The following is a 25,700-nucleotide window of genomic DNA, read 5'->3' as shown; positions in this document are numbered from 1 at the left end:
GGTAACGTAGTAATTTCAAGAAAAATTCCTACGCACACGCAAGATCATGGTGATGCATAGCAACGAGAGGGGAGAGTGTTGTCTACGTACCCTCGTAGACCGGCAACGGAAGCGTTGACACAACGTAGAGGAAGTAGTCGTACGTCTTCCCGATCCGACCGATCCAAGTACCGAACGTACGGCACCTCCGAGTTCTGCACATGTTCAACTCGGTGACGTCCCTCGAGCTCCGATCCAGCAAAACATTGAGGGAGAGTTTCGTCAGCATGACGGCGTGATGACGGTGATGATGTTCTACCGACGCAGGGCTTCGCCTAAGCACCGCTACGATATGACTGAGGTGGAATATGGTGGAAGGGGGCACCGCACACGGCTAAGGAACGATCACGAGGATCAACTTGTGTGTCCTTGGGTGCCCCCTTGCCTCAGTATATAAAGGAGGGAGAGGGGGAGGTGCGGCCGGCCCTAGGGGTGCGCCTGGAGGAGTCCTACTCCAACCGGGAGTAGGACTCCCCCCTCTTGCCTTGTTGGAAAAGGAAGGAGGAAGGGAGAAAGAGGAAAGGGGGGCGCCCCCCTTCCTTGTCCTATTCGGACTAGGGGGAGGGGGCGCGCGGCCGGCCCTGGCCGGCCCTCCTCTTCTCCCTTATGGCCCATGTAGGCCCAATAACCCCCGGGGGGGTTCCCATAACCCCCCGGTACTCCTGTAAAATCCCGATTTCACCCGGAACGTTTCCGATATCCAAATATAGGCTTCCAATATATCAATCTTTATGTATCGACCATTTCGAGACTCCTCGTCATGTCCGTGATCACATTCGGGACTCCGAACAACCTTCGGTACATCAAAACACAAAAACCCTAATTACGATCGTCACCGAACTTTAAGCGTGCGGACCCTACGGGTTCGAGAACTATGTAGACATGACCGAGACATGTCTCCGGTCAATAACCAATAGCGGAACCTGGATGCTCATATTGGCTCCTACATATTCTACGAAGATCTTTATCGGTCAGACCGCATAACAACATACGTTGTTCCCTTTGTCATCGGTATGTTACTTGCCCGAGATTCGATCGTCGGTATCTCAATACCTAGTTCAATCTCGTTACCGGCAAGTATCTTTACTCGTTCCGTAATACATCATCCCGCAACTAACTTATTAGTTGCAATGCTTGCAAGGCTTGAGTGATGTGCATTACCGAGAGGGCCCAGAGATACCTCTCCGACAATCAGAGTGACAAATCCTAATCTCGAAATACGCCAACCCAACAAGTACCTTTGGAGACACCTGTAGAGCACCTTTATAATCACCCAGTTACCTTGTGATGTTTGGTAGCACACAAAGTGTTCCTCCGGTAAAAGGGAGTTGCATAATCTCATAGTCATAGGAACATGTATAAGTCATGAAGAAAGCAATAGCAACAAACTAAACGATCAAGTGCTATGCTAACGGAATGGGTCAAGTCAATTACATCATTCTCTTTGTCTATGGCTAGGAAACATAATCATCTTTGATCAATGAGCTAGTCGAGTAGAGGCATACTAGTGACACTCTGTTTGTCTATGTATTCACACATGTATCATGTTTCCGGTTAATACAATTCTAGCATGAATAATAAACATTTATCATGATATAAGGAAATAAATAATAACTTTATTATTGCCCTAGGGCATATTTCCTTCATCAACATGTCGTGCTGACATCATATTTTCTTTTCTGTCAATTTAAATAATTTCTGGAAATGCTTTAATCTTTGAAAAATCATAGAAAATAATCCGTAGCTCGGATGAAAATGTTTTCTATATGAAAGTTGCTCAGAAAAATACAACGAATCCAAATACGCGGTCCTTTCATCAGTCACATGCCCCTATCATGCTGAACATGGAACCGTTCTCCCTCTTCCACCTGTCGGGATTTCGTCTAACGCCGGGAATTCATCCTCGAATGTTTATCCCCTCCGTCTGCAACGTGTAGTACTACGTTAGGACAACCCTAGCTCTGCCTATCGTCATGTTATGATTTATGATGCTTTGTTTGCTTTATATTCATTGTTTCTTCCCCCTCTTCTCTTCGGTAGACCCCGAGACCGATGATGCCCCTGTGATCGACTACGTCGACGACGACACTTCCTCCTTTTCAACAGAGCTTCCAGGCAAGCAAACCCCCCTTGAGCATTCTGATATCGCCCATTTCTTCCGTCTCATGCTTGCATTAGAACTGCTACTGCTTTCTGTATGATCCTACTCTGATGCATAGCCTGTTGTTGTTACCTGCTTTCATACCTTACCTACTTATCCTAAACTGCTTAGTATAGGTTGGTTAGAGATCCATCAGTGACCCCACCTTGTCCCAGTTGCCTCGCTTTATGTTTGATGACTCGATCAACGTGATCGACGTCCAGGCCCCGACACCGCACATCACCCCCTAGTTGTACGACACTACAGAGTTACTATCGAGTGCCGAGGGTGAACCTCATACATCACTCCTGATGAGATCTTTGTAGTGTAGCTATTCGGTCATGATCATCGAGGGTGATTTCCTCCTTAACCACTTCCGTTATGGCTCTGTCGTGCAACCCCTCAAGTGTGAACCTCGAGGGTGGATCCTCTTACGTTTACCTTGATGACAACATCGAGTGGAATTCACCGGGGGTGATTCCTTGGGTTTTCCCCTTGGTGTTAGACACACAGTTACTATGGTTACTGTGACTTTGCACTGAGCCATGTTACTAAAGACGGGTCGGCCCTGAGGGGTACCCGCGCGAGCTTAATAGCAAGTGATGTGGAGTCGGGTTGACCTAGAAGGTGCCCGCGAGATACTTACAAGGCGTGACCGGGCATTCTTAGCCCTTGTCGCAAGTACTCGAGACGGGGCAATGAGGTCACATCGATCGTGAGTCTCTGCTCGTTACCGCGTGCTCCTAATCCACTACGATTTGGATATTTGATCCGAGGGGCCTCTGGCCTGATAGTACTAACCATCACGTGGGCATAGTATGGGCGTTCTGCGTCATATACATCAGCCGAAGCTTAATAGACGTCAGTAACTGAGAGGCGCGCGTCGGGTTGGACTGCGTAAGCACCTGCCTTTTTGAAGGAGGTAGCTAGGTCTGCTCACCGGCCACCCACGCAACATGCAGGAGTTCCTGGGGAGATGGCCCATGACCCCTGGGGGCATAGGTTTAGTCCGGCGTGCTGGCCTCTCTATTAAGCTTAGGTCGGGTTGCGGCGTATTGTTTGGCCGAGGCCAGGCATGACCCAGGAAAGTGTGTCCGGCCGGAGTTAATCGAGCGTGGTGGGTAAGTTGGTGCACCCCTGTAGGGAAGAAAACATCTATCGATAGCCTGTCCTACGGTAACGGACACTTGGAGTTGTATCCCGATCGATACAACTAGAACTAGATACTTGAGATGAGAAATGGATATGAGACATGGTTATGATGAATGGATAGTATGGCTCTGGGATGCTTTCTCGCAGAGAGTCGAGAAAGGATCTCTGGCCGAGGTTGATAACACTACTACTACTTTACTTTATGCTACTCTTAACTCTTCTAATGCTGCAAGACCGCTGAAGATGCTGAAGATGCTAGTCTTCGATAGGACTAGGCTCTCCCCTCTATTCTGGCATGCTGCAGTTCAGTCCACAGATACAACCCATTTCATTGATACCAATGCATATGTAGTGTAGATCCTTGCTTGTGAGTACTTTGGGTGAGTACTCACGGTTGCTTAGCTACCCCTTTTCCCCCTTTCTTCTTCTTTCCGGTTGATGCAACCAGATGTCGGAGCCCAGGAGCCAGATGCCACCGTCGATGCCTACTACTACGTGGAGACCGCCGACGACCAGGAGTAGTTAGGAGGCTCCCAGGCAGGAGGCCTTGCCTTTTCGATCATTGTTGCTTTTGTGCTAGCCTTCTTAAGGCAGACTTGTTTAACTTATGTCTATACTCAGATATTGTTGCTTCCGCTGACTCTTGTGTTTTCAAGCTTATGTATTCGAGCCCTCGAGACCCCTGGCTTGTAATATAAAGCTTGTATTATTTTAATTTCTGTCTAGAGTTGTGTTGTGATATCTTCCCATGAGTCCTTGATCTTGGTCGTACACATTTGCGTGTATGATTAGTGTACGATTGAATCGAGGGCGTCACAGGATCAGTGGTGGAGAATTATGCCGGATGCGGTTCATCATGTAACATTCATAACCTAGGGTGACACAGAACTAGCTCCAATTCATCAATGTAATGTAGGCATGTATTCCGAATATAGTCATACGTGCTTATGGAAAAGAACTTGCATGACATCTTTTGTCCTACCCTCCCGTGGCAGCGGGGTCCTAGCAGAAACTAAGGGATATTAAGGCCTCCTTTTAATAGAGTACCGGACCAAAGCATTAACACATAGTGAATACATGAACTCCTCAAACTACGGTCATCACCGGGAGTGGTTCCGATTATTGTCACTTCGGGGTTGCCGGATCATAACACATAGTAGGTGACTATAGACTTGCAAGATAGGATCAAGAACTCTCATATATTGATGAAAACATAATAGGTTCAGATCTGAAATCATGGCACTCGGGCCCTAGTGACAAGCATTAAGCATAGCAAAGTCATAGCAACATCAATCTCAGAACATAGTGGATACTAGGGATCAAACCCTAACAAAACTAACTCGATTATATGATAAATCTCATCCAACCCATCACCGTCCAGCAAGCCTACGATGGAATTACTCACGCACGGCGGTGAGCATCATGAAATTGGTGATGGAGGAAGGTTGATGATGACGATGGCGACGGATTCCCCTCTCCGGAGCCCCGAACGGACTCCAGATCAGCCCTCCCGAGAGGTTTTAGGGCTTGGCGGCGGTTCTTTATCGTAAAACGCGATGAATCCTTCTTCTTGATTTTTTTTCTCTCCTAAACCAAATATATAGAGTTGGAGTTGAGGTCGGAGGAGCTCCAGGGGGCCCACGAGGTAGGGGGGCGCGCCCCCCACCCTCGTGGCTAGGGTGTGGGCCCCCTAGCCTTCATCTTTTGCAAGGATTTTTTTTATTATTTCCAAAAAGACGTTCCATGAAGTTTCAGGTCATTCCGAGAATTTTTGTTTCTGCACGTAAATAACATCATGGCAACTCTACTGAAAACAGCGTCAGTCCCGGTTAGTTCCATTCAAATCATGCAAGTTAGAGTCTAAAACAAGGGCAAAAGTGTTTGGAAAGTAGATACGACGGAGACGTATCAACCCGCGCAAGCGAGAGCTACGTGCACCGGACTGCCCTTTTTCATGAACTTTTTCAAAACTCAAAGAAAAAATTCCAAGTCCGTGGACCTTTTCATTTTCCATGAACTTTTCTGCAAATTCGCAAACTTTTTCCATTTTTTTGTGAATTTTTTCCTCAAATTTGCTTTTTAAATCTCAAATATGTGAACTTTTTCAAATTCTTGAACATTTTTGTACAGTTGTGAACTTATTTCCTCAAATTCATTACTCCTTCCGTCCCATAATATAAGAATGTTTTTGACATTAGTGTAGTGTAAAAAACGTTTTAATATTATGAGACGGAGGAAGTAACTTTTTTATCTTAATACATGAAATTTATTCTCCACGAACTTTTTTCCAAATTCGTGTTTTCTTTAGCCGTGAATTTTTTTATAGTTGTGAACCTTTTTCAAATTCATGAAATAATTTTCAAATTAATGATTTTTTCCAAAATAGTGAATTTTTAATCCTGAACATGTTTTTCAAATGTGTGAACTTTTAGCTAGCAAATTTTCCCCAAGTTTCATGAACGTTTTCAGAATTTTATGAATTTTTTAAATTTTGTATGAATACTTTAAAATTCATGAACTTTTCTGAATTCGCAAACTTTCTTATTTCATATGAACATTTTTCAATTCTTTTGAACTTTTCCCAAATTCATGGATTTTTTCAAAAAAACCCTTTTTATATTTTACATTTTCTTTTTAAAAAATAATTTATACTGAGGTATATAATATATACTAGCAAGATGTTCATGCGTTGCACGGAACATCAAGATGCATTTGTATGAGTAGTTTATCTTGTGGGAGAAAATGATGAACGAGGGAGTGCCTTATTTGCAAATGTGGAGAGGAGTGTGGGTATCTTTTAAAAAAATTATCATACTTTTCTTCCTATCCGTTAGATATAAATCGGACAGTCTATATTGCAGGACGGCGGGCACACCATCATCACCAACTCTGTTTTTCTACAAAAATAGAGATTAATTGTGATACTAAAAAAAGGGCCAAACAGTACTACTTCCTCAAAGCAGACAACAAAGTGAGCTCGGTCTAGTGGTTATTGCGCCAATGTCTAGCTACGCCCATTGATATATGAGAGAATTCCTTATTTAACACTGTGTCTAAATTTTATGCCCTATTTGACATCGACAAATAATTTCTTCCCTATTTGACAGCGAGTCTAAATTTTATGCCTTTTATAACACTTGTGTCCATTTTAAGCCTGAATGATACCTGAAAAGACCATTTTGCCCTCATGTAGTATGTTTGTGTGCGTGTGTGCGCGCGTGTACATGTGTGCTACTGCCGCGGGTGTGCGTGTGTGCTACTGCATGTGGGTTTGCTATTGCATGTGTGCGTGTGTGCGCGCTGTTGCATGCCCATGTGCTACGCATTAGGATTAATCTTGTTATATGTTATACAATGCAAGTGTGGATCATGGGTGTGTTGCATGTCACTTGAGCACTAGAGATAAGGTGAGTTAGTTAGTCTGTTAGTGCTTGACCACGTTTGTACACATTGCATGCAGGCCAGATTGTGTGGCCATAAGGGGAAAAAAGGTTATGGGATGTTGCACAAGTTCTAGACTTGGGCATGCATGTAGACAGGGATTAGCTAGTGGCCAGGTTATGGGTTTTTTTTATCTAAGGCCAGGTTATGGGTTAGTGGGCAAGAGTGCCGGATAGTTGGTGCATGCGTGAGTCCAACCCTATATATGTTGCATATTACACATAGTGGGCGAGAGTGACGGTCGTCTCTCGTGTGAACCAAGGAGCTGACCTCTTGGCAAAGCCATTGTTCCTCTTCCTTGGTGCTAGTGTGTGTGGGTGTGTTTCCCTGGTCATACGTGTTCTTTGTGTTGAGAGAGAAAGCAAAAAAGAGACTTGTATGAGGCAACGGAGGAAGAAGAAGAGGTGTTGCGAGAGGCAGCGCCAACACTGTGTGCATCCGTGCTGCTGCTACTATTGCGTGTGTGTTGCTGCCTGTGAGTGTGTTGTGTGCGTGTGTGCTACTGCTGTGTGTGCGTGTACATGTGTATGTGCTGCTACGTGTGTGCTACTGCTCGCACATTGATGCTGCGTATGTGCGCTACTGCCCTGCACACACACATAACATGAGGGACAAAAGGGTCTTTTCAAGTGCTATTTAGGCTCAAAATGAACAAAAGTGTTATAAAAGACATAAAATTTAAACTCGTTGTTAGATAGGGAAAAAAAGTTTATCAGTGTCAAATAAGGAAACGAAATTTAAGATAGTGTTAAATAAGGAATTCTTTCTTAATATATAGATGTGTGAGTTTGGATCCCACCTCACATAGAATTTGTCAACTCTTTTTCTTTGCATTTGATTTTTTAGCACGTTGCTGGACCAACCCGCTACGTGTCGCGTGCGAGTGCCAGCAACCCTAACTGGCACTGACAGCGCCGAATAGGAGCTCTCTCGGCTTAGCACTTCTCGCCTAAAGGTAGCCTTCGGGTCCTAAATACGAAGCTTTAACGGCCCAAAAGCCAGGTACGTGAGATAATGACGTCAGCACTAGACACCAACTGCCTGTAGAGAATGGGAAATCAGTCGGCCCAACCGTTAGATGTGATATGTGTACACCCTCGATCCATCGTGTATCTCTTCCCCGATGCAGCAACACTCACATGAAAGTTGCACCCTTCTCGTTGCACTCGTCGTCTGGCTCGCAATGGCCATCGTCGTCTCATCGCGCCACTCGTAAAATCACATAGCAGCAGCCTTCGGTCTCCCGTTCTCCACTTGCAGGAAGCCGTCGCCTCATTGCAACAACATTTGTCGTTCCGCGTCCACCGCCAGAGCATCATCATGGCAACCACCTCGACAACGCAATTGTCTTGCAACATTCGACAGCCTCCCGTCGCGACCCACAGCTAGCACGCAATAGCGAGAGATGGTGGTGTCCACCCCTTTCAGCATCGGCAGCGCCATGCAACAACCCCCTACAACATCTTTGACACCCCTTGCAGCAGGTCGCCTGCAGCACCTTCGGTGTCATATGTCGTTTGATGATACCAGGTCGAGGAAAGGCATTAGAAAAGTGAAAAAACAACTGGCCTGGGCCCGGCCAGGCCATCAGGCTCAAAATCTAGGCTCGAACTTGGCCCGGAAGCAGCGTCGGGCCAGGCCGGGCCGGGCTTCCCATGACCAGGACTAGCAAAAGCCCGTCCGGAGGGGGCCAACCATGTGGCAAATTTGACAAAATTGACCTGTGGACGAAATCAAATCACAGAATGAACTGTTTGTGAAACTATTTCACGCGGCTGACCTTTTTGTGTGACGCCCGACACGAAGGCGCCACACTACACTGTGCAACGCCTCACAGATAGGCGCTACACGCCAGGCCAGCGTTGCACCCCAGACTGCCTAAAAATTGCTAAGTCATTGTGCAGAGCCTAAGAGCTAGGCGATGCACTGTATAGTGTGGCGCCTAGCTCTCAGGCGCTGCACTAGCGGTTGCACTACAAAATGAAGCAACCACTAGTGCAACGCCTAGGAGCTAGGCGTTACACTGTATAATGTGGCGCCTAGCTCTCAGGCACTGCACACTGACTTAGTAATTTTTGGATCACACGAGTGCGACGCTGGCCAGGCGTGTAGCGCCTATCTGTGAGGCGTTGCACAGTGTAGTGTGGCGACTTCGTGTCGGACGTCACACAAAAAGGTCAGCCGCGTGAAATAGTTTCACGGACAGTTTATTCTCTGATTTGATTTTGTCCTTAGATTAAATTTTCCCGCAAAAAAAAGGAACGAATCTAACGATATCTCGATCAAACGTGACAAAAAAGGATTAAGTACAATATTTCGGCCGAGATTGGACCTAGACTTTTTTTGAGAGAGAGGGAGAAGTGCGACCAAACACCGCAGACGTCGCACCCCACCCCAGGTCGCAATTCACCGCGACACCACCACCACTGCCACCATAGCAATGGCCGCCGGCGCCACCACCGATGGCTCCACCGCTCCGGCGCCCCACGTCCTGGTCGTCCCGTACCCGGCGCAGGGCCACACGATCCCGCTGCTCGACCTGGTCGGCCTCCTCGCCGCCCGCGGGCTCCGCCTCACCGTCGTCGCCACGCCCGGCACCGCCCCGCTCCTCGCGCCCCTCCTCGCCGCGCACCCGGGCGGCGCCGTCCGCGCGCTCACCCTCCCCTTCCCCTCCCACCCGGCCTTCCCCGCCGGCGTCGAGAGCGCCAAGGGGTGCCCGCCCGTGCTCTTCGGCGCGCTCATCGTCGCCTTCGCGGGGCTCCGCGCCCCGCTCGGCTCCTGGGTGCGCGCCCGTTCGGGCACCCCCGACCGCGTCGTCGCCGTACTCTCCGACTTCTTCTGCGGGTGGACGCAGCCGCTCGCCGCCGAGCTCGGCCTCCCTCGCGTCGCGTTCTCGTCGTCTGCTGCTTACGCCACCGCCGTGCTCCACTCGCTCCTGCGCCGGCTGCCCAGGCGCGAGAACGAGAGCGACGAGGAGTGCCCGATCGCCTTCCCGGATCTCCCGGGCGCCCCGGCGTACCCGTGGCGGCAGCTCAGCTTGCTCTACCGAACGTACAAGGAGGGCGACGAGGTTACGGAGGGGGTCAGGAGGAACTTCCTCTGGAACCTGGATTGCTCGGCGTTCGTGTCGAACACGTTCCGGCGGCTCGAGGGGCGGTACCTGGAGGCGCCTCTCGCCGACCTGGGCTTCCGGCGCGTGCGCGCGGTGGGTCCGCTGGCGCCGGAGGCCGACGCTGCGGGCAACCGCGGCGGCGAGACGGCGGTGGCCGCGGCCGACCTGTGCGCCTGGCTCGACAAGTTCGAGGACAAGTCCGTCGTGTACATCAGCTTCGGGAGCATGGCGGTGCTGCAGCCGGCTCACGCGGCGGCCCTGGCCACCGCCCTGGAGAAGACCGGCGCGGCGTTCGTGTGGGCGGTCGGGCCGGCGGTGACGCTCCCGGGCGGGTTCGAGGAGCGCGCGGCGGCGGGCGGCAGGGGCACGGTGATCCGCGGGTGGGCGCCGCAGGTGGCCGCGCTGCGGCACCGGGCGGTGGGCTGGTTCGTGACGCACTGCGGGTGGAACTCGGTGCTGGAGTCCGCGGCGGCCGGGGTGACCATCCTGGCGTGGCCGATGACGTCCGACCAGTTCGTGAACGCGCGGCTTCTCGTGGACGAGCTGCGCGCCGCCGTGCCGCTCTGCTGGGGCGGCGTCGCCACGGCGCCGTGCGCCGACGAGCTGGTGCGCGTGCTCGAGTCGACCGTCGTGGAGAAGGGGCAGGAGTGGACCGAGGTGGCCACGCGGGCCAAGGAGCTGGCCGAGGAGGCGGCGGCCGCGGTGCGCGAAGGCGGCAGCTCGTGGCGGGAGGTGGAGGAGCTGGCGCGGGAGCTTCGTGAGCTCGGAGCCTGACTGAAGATCTACAGAGGATCCATGAAGCAGTTCGCGCAAAATTTACGACGGCGACACAATTTCGGTTTCATTTCGACATAGAAATCACCGGTGTCCGCTGTAAAATGTACAGAAAGTTCGGTTGCCATACATCATTTCGACCACTTGTACAATGTCGCTGTAAAATGTAGAGAAAGTTCACTTGTTCTTTGCATTCCGACCAGCTAGACATAGCATATCTGAAATGTCGCTGTAAAATGTAGAGAAAGTTCACTTGTTCTCTCTGCAACTGATTTTTCCTCCAGCATTTGTTGCTCATTTTCTTCTTTTGAATTCATGCAGCGGTGCAAGAACCTTCGCAGGCCCATGGCCATGGGTCGCCCCCGCACTCGTTGCTCCAGCGGTGGTTTTGGGCAGCACGGGTTTCCTTGAGTTTGTTGTAAGCGGCTATGAACAGATTCCGCCTTGTGCCGGTCATTAACATCTCTGGCTTTGCACGCAGTAGGTACATCATGTAGTTGGATATTTCTCTGCATCCCATTGCGCCTGCATGATACACTGATTTTGTACACCAGGTAGGGCATTCCGCATTCCTAGAAATCTCTTCATCATATTGAACGGTGCCTCATGCGGGAAGTCCTATTATGAGCCAGAGCTGAGATGGTCTCGTTATCCTTCCCGTCCAAGCGCTTCCAGATTCGCATTGCACCAGATATACGGCAGTGTATTCGAAATAAGAGTGAATTCTGGTTTTTACCCCCTATTTTGACAGTAATGACCTCATTTATCCCGATTTCATCCATTTTACCCCATTTAGCAAAAGTGTTACCACAATTTATCCTAATCTAATTTTTGTGTGCGTTCTGACTGGCTGGCATGCCACCTCAACAGTTTTTTTTCTAACTATTTTTCTTGCTACTCAGCTCGTTTCCTGTTTGAAGTATTATGATGGGACGACTATACTTGATCAGTGTGGCATATTACCATTAAATAAATTATCGAAGAATTTTTTACTGATATAATTTAAAATCATGTATGTTTTTCTTCATTTATCATATAGGGCCTTAAGTATGCATGGTTCTATGGATTAGATGTGTTGAAATATACTACTTTACTTACTCTGATACATCTACAAATCTGAATATCTAGGTAGCAAATGTGTTAACAGGAAGAGTGTTAATACATGTATAAGTGATAGCATCTGTTGCTACTTGCTAGCTGTAAAAGAACTTTGGATCTTTGTATCTTATGATGCATGCTGAAACATGTTTATTTACCTTATTAGAGTAGATTATGATTTATTATGATTGCAGCCACTAATTCATTTATATTCTTCCTGCACAAAGCGGATGGCAACCAAGATGTGGAGTGTTAGGGCATCTCCAGCCGCGCCCTCAGGAAGGCCTCCCCAGGCGTTTTTTTTACGCCGGCGCCGAAAAATCGGCCCAGTCACGTCCCCAGGAGCCCGATTTTCGCCGGCTTGGGCCGAAAACAGCGTCGGCGGACCCAGGCCGAACCCGGCGCGCTGGGGGGCACCCAGGGGCGCCGGGGCGAACTATTTTGGCGCGAAACAGCCGCGGGCCCGCCGCGTCAGCGACTCTACCCTCTTCTCGGCCCTTCGTTGTCCTCATCGCCTCGTTTCCCGCGGCGAATCAATGCCAAAGCTGCCGCGCCGGTCAGCCTGCGCCATTGATGCCTCACGGGCGGCGCAGTGAAGACCGGATGACGCGCGTCCCTCGCCCTCCCTCGCCCGCCACGCGTACTCACGGCTGCTCGCGCACGGGCGGCGCCTCGGCCTATATAAGACGCGTCCCAAAGCACTCGGCGACTCGTACTCTCTCGCCCTCGTCGTTCCTCCCTCGCCTCTCTCTCGCCGTCGTCGTTCCTCCTTCTCCTCTCTCTCGCCGTCTCCAGCACCCATGGCCGAGCGCTTCCCAGGCGACGGCGCGGCGGCGAACGGATTCGGCCGCTGCCATCTTCACGAGAGCGAGGCTCGCCTCCTTTTCGAGGCCGAGTACCCGGTCCCGCCGGACATGCGGGTACCCCAGGCGTGGAGGATCAGCGTCGGCGGCGTGCCGGTGCCCCCGATACCTACCGGCGCGGCGCGGCGTGCGGAGATCGCACGCATCCGCTCGTCCCTGCCACGTGCGGCGAGGGAGGGGCCACGGTACGTCCCCGACAGCCCGCTCTGGGAGCCCTACTTCCGCCGCCGTCATGCCGAGCAGCTCGAGGCCACCAACGGCGTCGAGCCCTCCGGCAGGCTCAACGCCGTCGGCCGGCGTCGGTGGTGGGGCGTGCCCGGGCGCACGTTGGAGGCCGTCCTCGAGTACATCGAGGGCGGCAACACGCCGCGCCTCGAGTACCCCGCCCCCCTTCCTTCTCACGCCGCCGGGGAAGCTCCTGGACCCCGAGGCGCATGGAGACCGGGGGGTCCTCCTCCTTGTCCGGCGGCTCGCCCTGCCTCCGCCCCGTCAAGCCGGAGCCCCAGGGCACGCCGGTCAGCGCGCGCACCTGCAGCTCCGGCGTCCGCATCGGCGCCAACGCCTCCCCACCCACCGGCCGCTTCGTCCTCATCGAGCCCAAGCCGGAGCCCGGCCTCCCCGCGGAGTACGAGGAGATAGCCCGGCGCGGCTTCTACGACGAGGACGCCCTGCGGTGGGCGCGGGACGACTACCTCCGCGACGAGATGGTCCGGCAGCGCCGGGCCCTGGAGGAGATCGCCGCCCGCAAGCATGGGCGCGAGGACGAGCACGGCGTCGTGGTCCTCGACAGCGACAACGACGACGACGCCCCCGGACCATCCAACCCGCCGCGCCAAACGGGGGAGGGATGCAGCAGGGACGGCGGAGGCGTAGGCGGGGGCGGCGGCGACGACGACGACGGCGGCGGTGACTACACGCGGTTCTACAACCTCCTCGGCATGTAGAACCGCGTGGGCGGGTGGCGAGGAAGACGGCGGGGTAGCCCGCGGTAGTTTTTTCCTTTTTTGTAAAATATGTTTATGTTTGAACGCACTCGCCGATGTTTGCGTTAAATTTGAGTCGTTTTTGTGCCGTATTTGACTTTTTTGACTAACCGTGGGCGCCGCGACTGGGGGGCATCACGCCCCCAATGCGCGGTTTATTGCCGGTGCGCCCCCAGAGGGCGATTTTTTGCCCCTCCTAGGGGGCCAACGGCTGGAGATGCCCTTAGGCATATTTTACATGTCCGTGTATACAAGAATCCAGAGCTAGAGATGATTGAGAGGGGTTTCATTAGTTATTTAGATATAAAGGATAAGATCAAGGAATTGGGTTCCAACCCTTGGGACAACGTTTATTACCATAAGAAGGTGGCCAATGGGAACTCCATGGTTGAGTTAACAGATGATGCAGGCATGATAAACATGCTAGAGGAATTTGATGCTTATACGGAAATCAGTTTGCATGTTTGATTGGGGCGAGCAACGCAAACGAGAAGTCACTGGAGGTGAGCGTGGCGCACGGCCGACTTGGGCGTTGTGCGTTGGCCGTGATGCGAGCGACCGTCATCGGGCCGAGCCGATCGGGAGAAGCTACGTGGCCCGGTTCAAAAGTGAGAAAAATAGCCAGCAAAAATCACTAATGTGGCATCTGCCAGCTGGACCTAACAATTGTGACTGACCGGTCAGAATGCTCAAAAAAATTTAAACAGGGTAAATTATGGCAACATTTTTGTTAAATGGGGTAAAATGGATGAAATCTCGCTAAATGGGGTAATTAGTGTCAAAAATGTCAAAATAGGGGGTAAAAACCGGAATTCACTCTCGAAATAATATATGCATGGCGTGGCCCACCTACCGACCAGCATTAATGTGACGTCTCCGCTACCCGTTTGCCGGCTTGGACGCTTCTTAACGATACAGGCCGTTACCCTACCGTTCTGAACCAACGGACGCCGTCTTCATCGGCCCATTTACTCCCACCTGTTCTTGCCTGTACACATTGGCAAACTCTGGAAGTGTCAAGTGCGGTGTACACAAATAATTCCTCTGCACCCAAATCCAAATTCAGTAACTCCCAGTTCTGCAGCATGAAAAACAGTTTCACTTCACAATTGTTTTCCATGCAGACATCGCAAAAGCAGACCAAAATGCGGCAGCACAAACAATCTTCAGTAATCCACAGAAGGACCTGTGCACCTCATCACCTCTCAGATTTCCCACACACAGAGATCATGAAAACAAACCACATAGCATTCCCTTGGAGAGTACATGCATAGGAACTCAACGGTGCAACAACAGCAGATCAATACAACACCAAAACAAACACATGTGAAATGGATCATCGTCAGTTACGACTCTAAAAACTGTATCTCGAATTACATAATGAACAGTTCAGATCCGCACTCACAACTTTCCCTTCTCTGCAGTCCAAATCACATTCAGCACCTCTGCATGTACATTCTGATGTGTCAATACGAGAATGGATTCCTATACATTTGATCCTTATGATAATGGGCCAGGTGTGCTGGCAGTAGGCTTCCTTTGTCCACCTCTTCACTATATGTTTGACTGGAATCTGATTTACACGGATAAAATCGATGGCTTACATTTTAGGAATAGGACAGTTCATTGATAAAACTGAACAAAGTTTCAAACCATACGGGGACACATTTTCATGGTACTCACCAAGCATCCGCAGACGATATCCTGCATGCAATATGTCCTCTCTACACTCAATCTGCTCTTCCAATACCTTATGCCAAAATCTTTCTCCCATGAATATATGTTGTAAAAATTGTACGCCTCTCCGAGGGAGTCGAAACTTCTATCTACTGTGGTACAATCACATTCTCTGTAGGGTTCTATGCAAAACCCCTCATGGCTTTTAGGCAGTCACGCGTGACAGGCACAGTGTCCTGCAAGGCTGTGCTGCACCTATGATTGTTCAGAAACAAAAGGCAGTCATGTGCGACGGGCATGGTGTCTTTACCCTGCAAGCCAACTGTGTTTTTTTTGGGGGAAGCAATAGCTTATATTACTTGACCAACAACAGCAAGTTCATGCTGTATACAATTGTTCAGAGATGCCGGGACCTAGTAGAACCGCGCACACTCCGGCAAGGAGCTAGAAGCATGTTTGGCAGTTAAATGTGCAGCTAAATTTAACTCAGGCCTTACAAAGATGAACTGGAAAATAAAAAAAGAACCACTGAGCTCTTGGATTTCAAGGAGAATAGGTAGAACAGAAGCACGATTCTTCTTGTGGCTTTTCCATATCTCAATCAAACCCTCACAATCTGTTTTCAGATGAACATTTGTTTAATAATCTCTAATGGGTTTAAACTTTTTACTGTCGACTATACTAAAAAAATCATCATTTGACAGAATAAAAACATGACTCAACCGAATAGCATTTTCATAATGTACATGAACAATACTTACTGGAACATTCGAGACTTTCATGGGGATATAAAGCTACTTTTGGTCATCCATCAAGCGGAGCCGAAAGAGAACAGAGATGGCTTCAAAAGTTCAAATCCTTGACAAAAGGTGCTCCAAGATTCTTCCTGAACTTGTTGTGGCTATCATTGGGACGCCTCTCCACCTTTAGTAAATAAAAAATATGCATATATATGCAGAGTAAGAAGATGGATTTTGTTCATCGATCTTACCTATAAAGCAATCATCAACATACAAAACAAAGGCAAATATAGCATGATTTTTTCTAATCACAGGGAGCAATCAGCCTACCAACACAGGCACATATCTATGAATTTTCAAAATGCATACACCAAACATACTGCAAACACCAGTACATAATTTAGTAATTTCCTTACTGCAGAGATCAACCAGCCTGAAAACATAGGCTCTCATATAGTAAAAAATATCTAAATACAGGGAGCAAACAGTCTGCAACCACCAGTACATAAATCAGAAATCTTTTCACTACAGAGAGTAATTAGCCTGCATCTGTACTTTCAGAGACTACAGGCGCCTGAATTTTGTGAATGCATAGAACAAATCAGTGTGCAAACACAGGCACATACAACAGGAAATTTATTAATGCAGACAGCAACCCGCACTTGCTCTAACTGCATGATATATTCAGTCATTTCTACTTCCATTTTCTAAGTCACAGAATATCGGATGGAAGGCAAAGTTTCTACTTCACCAACCTTTTGTTCCACCCCGGTGCTTGGGGATTCATCTTCCCCGTCGACAGCTCCGACCTTGGTGGCGAGCTCTCCCTTCTGTTTGCCGCCGCCTCCTTTCCCAAGAAGATTTGTGCTTCGCCGCTGTCCACCGCCGTTGCGCTGCGTCCCGCTCCGCCTGCAATGCCACTTGCAGATCCGCCATGGCAGAGACATTGACAACCACAGGAACCGGCTCCCCTACCTCCTGAAGCAGACTAAATCTGAATCTTGCAACAAATCCATCTCTGGATCAGCTAACAAGAGGGCTACAAAATGGAGGCATCATCCCTGGAAAAAGCAAAGATCCACGCACCTGCTAATTAGTTGCACCAGAAACTCCATGGCGGCTCGCCGGCGACGCCAGTTGCCTCCGTCCCCGGGTCTTTAGCTTCCAAATGACACACGCCGTAGCCGAGAAGAATCTCGGTCCTGCCCTCAATTCGTTTCTGCTGCCATCACTACACGGAAAGCCAATTTCCTGGTCCACGGATCAGACGGGGACGCGGGTTCTGATCCACACGGCTCACCACGCGAGACCGACGGCCGTCCGCACTATCCTCAGATCCGTCAACCCTGCTCCGCAGTAATGGCCCACCACCCAGCGCTGCCGCATACGTATTTCGCTACAGCGCTCGATTTTCTCGCGAACCGCCTGCGCGCGTATAGAACTCTGGCACAGATCCACGAGCGCTAACTGACGACGTAGATAACGAGCTCATTTGAGCTTGAGCGCAATTACTCCGCGTCCGCCTCATGCATGATACCCATTTTATAGAAGCACAAGTCCGCTGCGATGTGCGAGAAGGACACTCTCATCAAACGGTCTCTTCATGCTCCACCCAAGGTCTTCACCGCATCCTGATCCTGCTACCTGAAGAGCCCATACCCATTTTTTTAGGAGGTAAAAGGACTCCAGGTACCCTAACTTGCACTGATGTTTTAGTCCTAAACTTGCAAAATGCAACTCCACCATACCTCAACTTGGAGTGGATGTGATGATTTAGTCACCGGTCTATCATAGCTCAACAAGTGGCAGCCAGGTGGTTGGACCGGTCAGCGCCTGCACTTTTGCAAATAACACCCTGGAGTCTTCTCTAATTAACAAACTATTTGTTTGTATATGTCATTGCTGTCGAGAGGAAACGCTGCTGCAGGGCAATCTCACCTCCCGCCGTCGCCCTAGGCAGCCAAGCTCCACCTCAACTCCGACGCGCCGTCCCCGATATTGCACGCCCAACCGGTCGTCCAACTGCCCTCGGCCGCTCTTGCTGCCGCTGTCGCTGCGTTAGTTCGCTTCGTCCATCTAACTCTCGCCATGCTCCTCTTGTAGACCTTCAGGCTCGCGCACCCGTGACCTTGCGGCAGGCCTCGACCGTCTGCTGCCTTGTTATGGAATAGAAGTTCAGTTATCCATGCTTGGCTGTATCTAGTATGATTGCATCTTAGAAACTGAGTGACGTTAAAACTTTCTTCAGATGCTAGGAAATAACCGAGCCATCACTGGAATAGGCAACAGCTTGAACCAATATACAATTTAAAACATGAATTTGCATTGGATATGGCCAACTCTACAAAGGTGAACACTAAACTGTCCATGACCGTGAGCCTTTGTCGTCTACACCCTGCTGCCTGGGAGCCGCGGCGAGGATTACGTATTTCTGTACGACCTTCTTGTCAATGGCGGACAGTTCGCCAGTGGTGTCCGGTGGTTTCGCCACCACCGCCATGAACCAGGCCGCCATGAGCAGCGTAAGCCATTGCTTCACATATGGCCTAGCAAGGAAGAGGACAACGCCACAACGGTGAGACGTCGGCGAGACCTGTGGCATGATGCTGAGCGCCTGGTCTACGAGCCAAGCTGCCCGATGAAGAGACGGGAGATGGGCTTGCGGAAGAAGAGGATGCATGCGGACGGCGAAACCAGATGAAAGGGGTAGCCTTAATCTGTCTGATTGACTGAAAATTAATATCCCCAAATTGCACTCAAATTACATATACCGCTCGTGTTGAACGAGCAGTGCACGCTGTACTGCTAACCAAATTCGAGCAGTATACATCTCTTTGGGTCGTTGGCTCCCTCTTTATGCGTTCTGTCTCTCTTTTAAGGATTCTTTCTGGACGGTCAATGGAGTTTTCGAGTGGAAGAGACCTGTTGAATAATTTGCTCCCGGGTCCAATAGTACCTTTTGTCCGTGGAGGAATTTTTTCCCCAAACTCCAACGTTAACATATGCACAGTGTGTGATACTATAGGCATAGGAGAACTAAACTAAATAAATGCAGAGGGCATTAGGAATGAGAAACATAATCAGTTCTGTAGGTTCCGCATATATACGACTGTAGGAGTACCAAACGGCCAACAGGTTGTACTTGTCTGATTTTTCTCCTTGATCCGTGTTGGAGCTGCCAAGTTTATGTCCTTAATTTCATGCTGCTTGCCGTGATTTTCTGCAGATCCAGAGAAGCGGCAGAGAGTTCCCTCGGCATATAGCCGATTCATCAAGTGAGTGATCAGTGGTTCATTCTAGTTCCCCGTTTTAGCTTGAATCTTCTCTCTGGCAAAATTCGTATGCATGATGCATGATTTCCAATGTACGTATGCAGAGACGAGATTCAGCGTATCAAGGCCAACAATCCGGACATCACCCACAGGGAGGCTTTCAGCGCAGCTGCCAAGAATGTAATTAACTTCATCTTCTCTATTTCTCAACACACATTTTGATCCGACCGGGTTCAATCTTTGATTTGTTCAATACTTTGTGTATTTATCACCGATCGTCTGCATGCATCAGTGGGCTCATTTTCCACACATCCATTTCGGTATTTACCACCTCCATGCTCCCTCCTGAAAAGGTTATACTGCGGGTTAATTAGAGAAGACTGCAAGGTGTTATTTGCAAAAAGTGCGGGCGATGACCGGTCCAACCACCTTGCTGCCACTTGTCGAGCTATGATAGGCCGGGGACTAAATCATCACATCCACTGCAAGTTGGGGTATGATAAAGTTGCACTTTGTAAGTTTAGAATTAAAACTAAAACATCACATTCTGTGCAAGTTAGGATACCTGGGGTGCTTTTACCTCTTTCTTTAACCGCGGCTGTATTCCTCATGGTCCATTTGTGTCGTAGTGTCAGAAGCGCTGACTAGGCTATTAATGCTAGCACTCCTGAGAGCATATGGCTTCTCTAAGCATCTGATGCCCCCGAGGGTGAAGAGCATGATAGCTGCCTGCAACAACTTCTTGTCGCCGCCCTGCCATGATTTACAGAACACGTAGATTGACACTGTGATCTGAGAGACGGCCGTGAGGACGTGCCGCTTCCATAGCTCGTTGCCTTCCATGTTGTAGGCGGTTATGCCGTCCTGTCCGCCCAGGTGCATCAGGAGGACCGGCGCCCACACCACCTCTAGGACGCTTTTGCCATGTGTGAAGCTGGAATTTTCCGGCTTCCTGTGACGATTGAACAGGGCGGCGAGAGCATATATCGCCACCGCGTCGCTGCCTATGTATGCTAACCATATCAAAAGTCGGAAGGAGGCAGAGACGGCAGACTTACGCCGGCGGGCGGAGAAGTAGAGGAGCCATTGAACACATTGGCTGCAGATGACGAGAATTCGCAGCTGCCACTCCTCCCACCAATCCACAGCGGTCGAGAGACCCATCTGCAATTGGCTAGCTCTCAGCCTCTCACTCAATGGTCAGTCTGAACAAAACTCACCCCTTAATCTCTCAATGGACAGTATATATGCACATGGTTAGCAGTAATGCGATGTTAACGTATGCTGTCCGGCTGAATTTCTTATGCTGATCACTTTATTAAGTAGCTCGACGAAGTTGCCGTGCATTAATTTAAGTATGGTCTGCATCTAGCTAGCTAGTCGCCATCTTGTTATACATGTATATGTTAGGATGATCTCCACCGTGTGGGCGCAACGGCCCACCGGGCCCTTAGATCCGCGTCCTGATCGGGGGCGCTCAGCCCATTATGGGTGACGGGCCCCTGTCACCTGCGCTATATAAAAAGGTGGGGGACAGCGGCTCGCATCACGAGGTTCGTCGCAGCGCCGTACATCCCACCTAGTCCCCTACCGATCTAGGGTTAGTGCAGTGCTGACGGGAAGCACCGCCACCACTACTCTCTGCCATCACCGACATCATGGCCGGCTCCGGGGGCTCCTCGAGCCACAAGCAGAAGGTAGGACCACCGATTATCTGACCTACTCGATCCGCAAGGTTTATCAATGGTATCAGATAGGTTTGGTTATAGGATCTTCGGTACAAAGAAAAACAGAGATGAAAAGATCCCCTCTCCTCAAGAACCCTAATCCTAACAGAGAAAAGAGGGAAAAGAAATCTGAAAAGTAGCGCCGCCGCACGGCCGCGCCGTTCCTCTCGATCTCGGATCGCATCGGCATGCCGAGGATTCGAGAAGAAGAACTCCACCCCGACCGGGGCAAAGAGCACAGCAGCCACGCCGTTCGACGGCGGCGCGCTTCCGCTAAGGGAAACACGTCACCGGCGAAGGGGAGGCAACAGCGCCACCGTCGTCGAAGGGGAGCAGAGCAGGACTCGATCCGCAAGGTCTATCAGTATATTCCTATAGGAACCAGTCGGGGATGTTATCTTCCTTTTCGAAAGAAACATATGAACCAGCCGGCACAGTCCATGAGGGGCGGAGCTATTTATGACCTGATGTTTAGTTGGGGTTTTTGAAGGGTATAATAAAAAGCTTTTGGAGTCTGTGGGTGTCGCGGGCTCACGGCAGTGCTGGTGGGAATTCGGAACCTGGACAGCAATGAACATCCTCATTAGCAATCTACATGTATCTTCACAACATTCTAAAACTCTACAGAATTACTTGTTGATACACTGCGAAGTATAGTTCAGTCAGTACAGAAAAACTACCTGCGTCATCAAGCCAAGTACCACTGAAGATTGTTTTGCATAGGTTTACTTCTTACACCTCTATCACCAGTCCAACAAGGAAGCATTATCTTGCAGATTTAGTTTGACAAAGATAGAGCATCAAGCTTTCCTGGACGTTATTTCTCGAAGCAAGATTTTTCTGGACGTTCCCAAATGCAAAGTTCTGGGACCAGATGGATCAGCTGAGTGAAGATAACTGTAATGATTCATCACCAGTTTTTTGACTGTAATCTTATTACCCTCTATTTATTCTAGCAGCAAGCATGTCAACTCCGGACAATTCTTTTGCAAAAAAGAACTCTGGACGATTCTGATTGAAGCAGTGCAATTACGAACTATGACTTCACATTTGAATTAAACAACATGCACCATGTTGTAACCACCGTAAATTTAAAACTCTAACTAGAATAGATTGTACAAGCTGCTAACTTAAAATTGAGGTTTTTCCTTAGGATTTCTAGAATCCCCCCTAGTTTTTCAGAACTCGGAAAATGATGTCTTCAGATTAAACAGAAGATTTTCACCGTTTTCAGATGTCTAGAAATGACAACTGAGCTCAAACAGATGCATCAATGCTAGTACCCTTGTTTTTTTACAGTAGTGGGATATCATCACTTCTGAAAATAGAAATAGCAGGATAAATAACCAGATCTGGTGAGTTTAAACTCAAAGAGGTCAAGGAGCAAGCATGGCCACCAGTTCGTCCATAACACCTGGGCAACTGCTCCTCAGGTGCTCGTATCCATCAGACGCCATGACTGCCTTCAGGTTACCTGGAGACATCAGGAACTTGAAGCACGCCTTCTTCAGAGCACCACAACCATGCTGCTCAGCCAGTGCCAGCGTTGTCGCCGCCGTGCTCTTGCAGATGTGATCGCACAGCTTCCCCTCGCAGATCACCTTCAGCCTTTCCATGTCATACCTGTCTGCCGCTACCAGCAAATGCTGAGCAAACGCTGCCTCATCGCCCTCGTTCATCACGGGCAGCGAGTCGGTGTAGATGAAGTGGAGCAAAGCCTTGAACACCTTGGGTTCCATATCGTCGATACGTATGTGAGTTGCGGTCTTCTCCTTCATGGTACCAAGCAGCTCCGCCTTGAAGACCGACGACTGAGCTGCGAGTATGCACCTGTGTGCAGCGAATGTCTCCGCACCGACCTCGAAAGTGACATCGGCCACCTCGCCGGCCAAGAGCAGCTGTCCAAAATGCTGGTGCATGTCGGACGGTGGCACCGGCACCACCATAGACGGCAGGATTGGCTCGGTGAAGATCTCCTTTAACACGGTGACATCGCACCTGATGCTGAAAACATCATCCTTGAGGTAAGGGGATTCATCCAAGTCTTTTCTTTTGATGAAATGACCGAAGCCCCATGCAGCTTCTTTGCTGGAGAAGGTGTGTATCAGGGCGCTGAAACTGTACTGCGGCACTGGCTGCCTATCTTGGTCAAGCAAACTTATCTTGAACTCTGCTTTGACTTCAGTACCATCACTTCGGTCAGAGAACAGGAAAATGGATATCCAATCGGCGTCGTCTGAGACAACGCTGTCAGGGTAGTAGTGCACACACCATCGGTGGCCTCCGATGGTGAAAGTCTCGGAGTTGATGCGTTTGCCGTTGCCAAGCCCCTTGGTGCGGGAGTAGCCGTCTACCTTGACGACGTGCGACCCGGACACGGCTGGAGCGACGATGGCCGACGCGGTCAGCGACGGCCCGTCGTCGTTGCCCACGGGAGACGGAGAAGAGGCGGGCATTGGCGAAGCCGTGAAGGCGGGAGGAACAACCGAACTGGTTAAGATACGCCAGGATTACAATCAAAACGAACTGGCAATAAATCTGAATCTGCGTGCTGGGCGCGTGACCTCCTTCCTCTTATCCGGGTCGCGACATGGGAGGAAGAAGGCGGGGAACCTGGTCGATTGGACGGCGGCTAGGGATTTGGGAATGTTTTTTTTTTTGCGAAATAACTCTTTATTACTCAAAAATTAGGGAGTACAATCTCGTAAAGCAACATTAAGGACTTCCTCTGGCCGGACCCTAGCCAAACCATAGTTCGGTCATTAGCTCTACCAAAGTTTGCCATGGAATGACTAGCACTATTGCCACTATGACGTATATGAGTAATAGAAGAGTCACGTTCCTCCATAGTTTGGGAATAGTTGTTTGTCACTGGAAGGGGAAGATGAGATTGGGTGTTCTTTTCTTCTTCTTCTTCTCTTCCTCTTTCGTTCAGGCACACGTACAGAAGAGAATGCGCGCCAAAGTTTTCACCTTCGCACACTGGCTCGCGCCAACTACTCCCTCAGTTTCCAAATATAGGTTTTTTTTAAGATTTCAGCAAGTGACAGGCCTACCGGCGATGTGCCTCGTACCGATCGCTCGTCAGAAGTTAACCTTTCTCTATGTACTTGAATTTGAAGCATAACATAACAGCACATATTAATCTGCTTTAAAGAGGAAACATATAATACTATTTTATTAAAAGAAAAAAATAAGTTAAACACACAGGCATTGTGTAAAATTTCCACTTCTCCGAAGTAGTAGCACACAGCAGAATTTCCACTTCTTGTCCGAAGTAGTAGCACGCAGCAGATTATAAGAGCATAATAATGATTATATTGCCATACATCATTCATTCCACCAACTACTTGATGGACCAAAAATAATTAAAATTGAGGACATGCACGAAGACCTTCCTGTCATTTTGATTTAATCTAGATGCTAAATTAGCTGTAACTAATACACTCATAAGCTTTGTTATTGTTGGTCGCGAGATCTTATGGGTTTCACCTCTAACCTACCCCAACTTGTTGATACTAAAGGCTTTGTTGTTGTTGTTGAAATACACTTATAAGCTCTTCCTGGCATATTTTTTGTTTTCATTTTTTAACTTTCGTTTATACTTTTGAATATTCTAAATAAATGTTGATCATGTATTAAAAATGTAGATATGTTATTTGAAAAATGTTACTCAAGCATTTGAAAAATGTTAAATGTTTATAGAAAAAATGTTGACCATGCACTCCCTCCGTCCATGAATAAATGTACATCTAGGTTTTGTCCTAAATTAAAGTTTTAAAACTTTGACCAATTTTATAGGAAAATGTAGCAGCATTTATGACACTAAATTAGTATCGCTAGATTCGTTTTGAAATGTACTTTCATAATATATCAATTTGATGTCATATATGCTACTACTCTTTTCTATAAAGTTGGTCAAAATTTTAAATCTTTGACTTGAAACAAAAGCTAGATGTACACTTATTCGTGGACGGAGGGAGTATTCAATAAATATTAATCTTGTATTTGACAACTATTAGAAAAATGTATTAGATATATACCGAGAATTAGGGCTGGGCGTTCGGTTAATATGGTTTATACGGTTCAGTTTATTCGGTTTTTAATAATTTTGATTTTGGAGAAAGACAACCGAAATAACCACACAAACTAGCCACCAAACCTTATTAGCCAAAATATATCGGTTTGGTAAAACCGAAGTACATGTACCCATCAGTCTAAGAGACCTGACTAATGAACATCGATTTACATTGTACATAATGTATACAATAATCACACAATCGTTTCATGTAAAACAATAGTAAAATATTTCTCGCAGATCAAACCAGTGGCCAATCTAGCACACAAATGGAGGGTAGTCTCAACTCCAAAGGACGTTGATGTTTTTAGTATGAAGACAACACATAACGCATACACACCGCCAGGCAAGCTAATCCAGGAGGCCCCCCCTTCATCTTTGTATATAATCAAAAGATCGTTAATAAAGAACACTTGATTGATTACTTTTAATCGGCATATGTCTCTCTAGCGTTGGGACGCTCGGTCATGAAAAAACTTTTCTGGTCTCTCTAGTCTATCTTCAAACAGTGCGTAAGACTCGTTTTCTTTAGTAAACGATGTGTATGAGCTGATCCTTCAAAGGTTCACGAAGGAGCGTTTGTTAGCTAGTTGCTCCGTCCGGA

At 48.9% G+C, this 25,700-nt stretch overlaps 1 protein-coding gene, 1 long non-coding RNA gene and 2 pseudogenes across 4 annotated transcripts; 1 reads left to right on the top strand and 3 right to left on the bottom strand.

Moving 5' to 3' along the window:
• Positions 1-9,091: 9,091 nt before the first annotated feature.
• On the top strand, positions 9,092-10,944 carry LOC125523739 (flavonol 3-O-glucosyltransferase UGT89B1 pseudogene; annotated as a pseudogene).
• Positions 10,945-14,832: 3,888 nt separating this feature from the next.
• On the bottom strand, positions 14,833-17,478 carry LOC125524397 (uncharacterized). Of its 3 annotated transcripts, none has more exons than XR_015611849.1 (5): positions 17,106-17,476; positions 16,775-17,013; positions 16,041-16,203; positions 15,286-15,895; positions 14,833-15,175 (listed from the first exon to the last, which is right to left on the bottom strand). It is a non-coding gene; the product is annotated as an uncharacterized LOC125524397 (long non-coding RNA). The 3 variants fall into 3 exon arrangements; XR_015611850.1 differs by having other exon boundaries at positions 15,286-15,534; positions 17,106-17,466; XR_007290729.2 differs by having other exon boundaries at positions 15,286-16,203; positions 17,106-17,478.
• A 2,401-nt stretch (positions 17,479-19,879) lies between these two features.
• On the bottom strand, positions 19,880-20,524 carry LOC147958962 (uncharacterized). Its single transcript, XM_087532389.1, has one exon. The coding sequence runs from the start codon at positions 20,453-20,455 to the stop codon at positions 19,880-19,882; it is 576 nt and encodes a 191-aa protein (XP_087388515.1). The 5' UTR covers positions 20,456-20,524.
• Positions 20,525-22,262: 1,738 nt separating this feature from the next.
• On the bottom strand, positions 22,263-23,635 carry LOC125524689 (BTB/POZ and MATH domain-containing protein 2 pseudogene; annotated as a pseudogene).
• Positions 23,636-25,700: the final 2,065 nt, after the last annotated feature.

Source organism: Triticum urartu, chromosome 7A (assembly GCF_056163025.1).
Source record: "Triticum urartu cultivar PI428250 chromosome 7A, HENAU_Tu73, whole genome shotgun sequence".
In the NCBI taxonomy this organism is placed as follows: Eukaryota; Viridiplantae; Streptophyta; class Magnoliopsida; order Poales; family Poaceae; genus Triticum; species Triticum urartu.
Note: the sequence above shows the minus strand (reverse complement) of the source record. Positions and strands in the feature narration are given on the sequence as shown.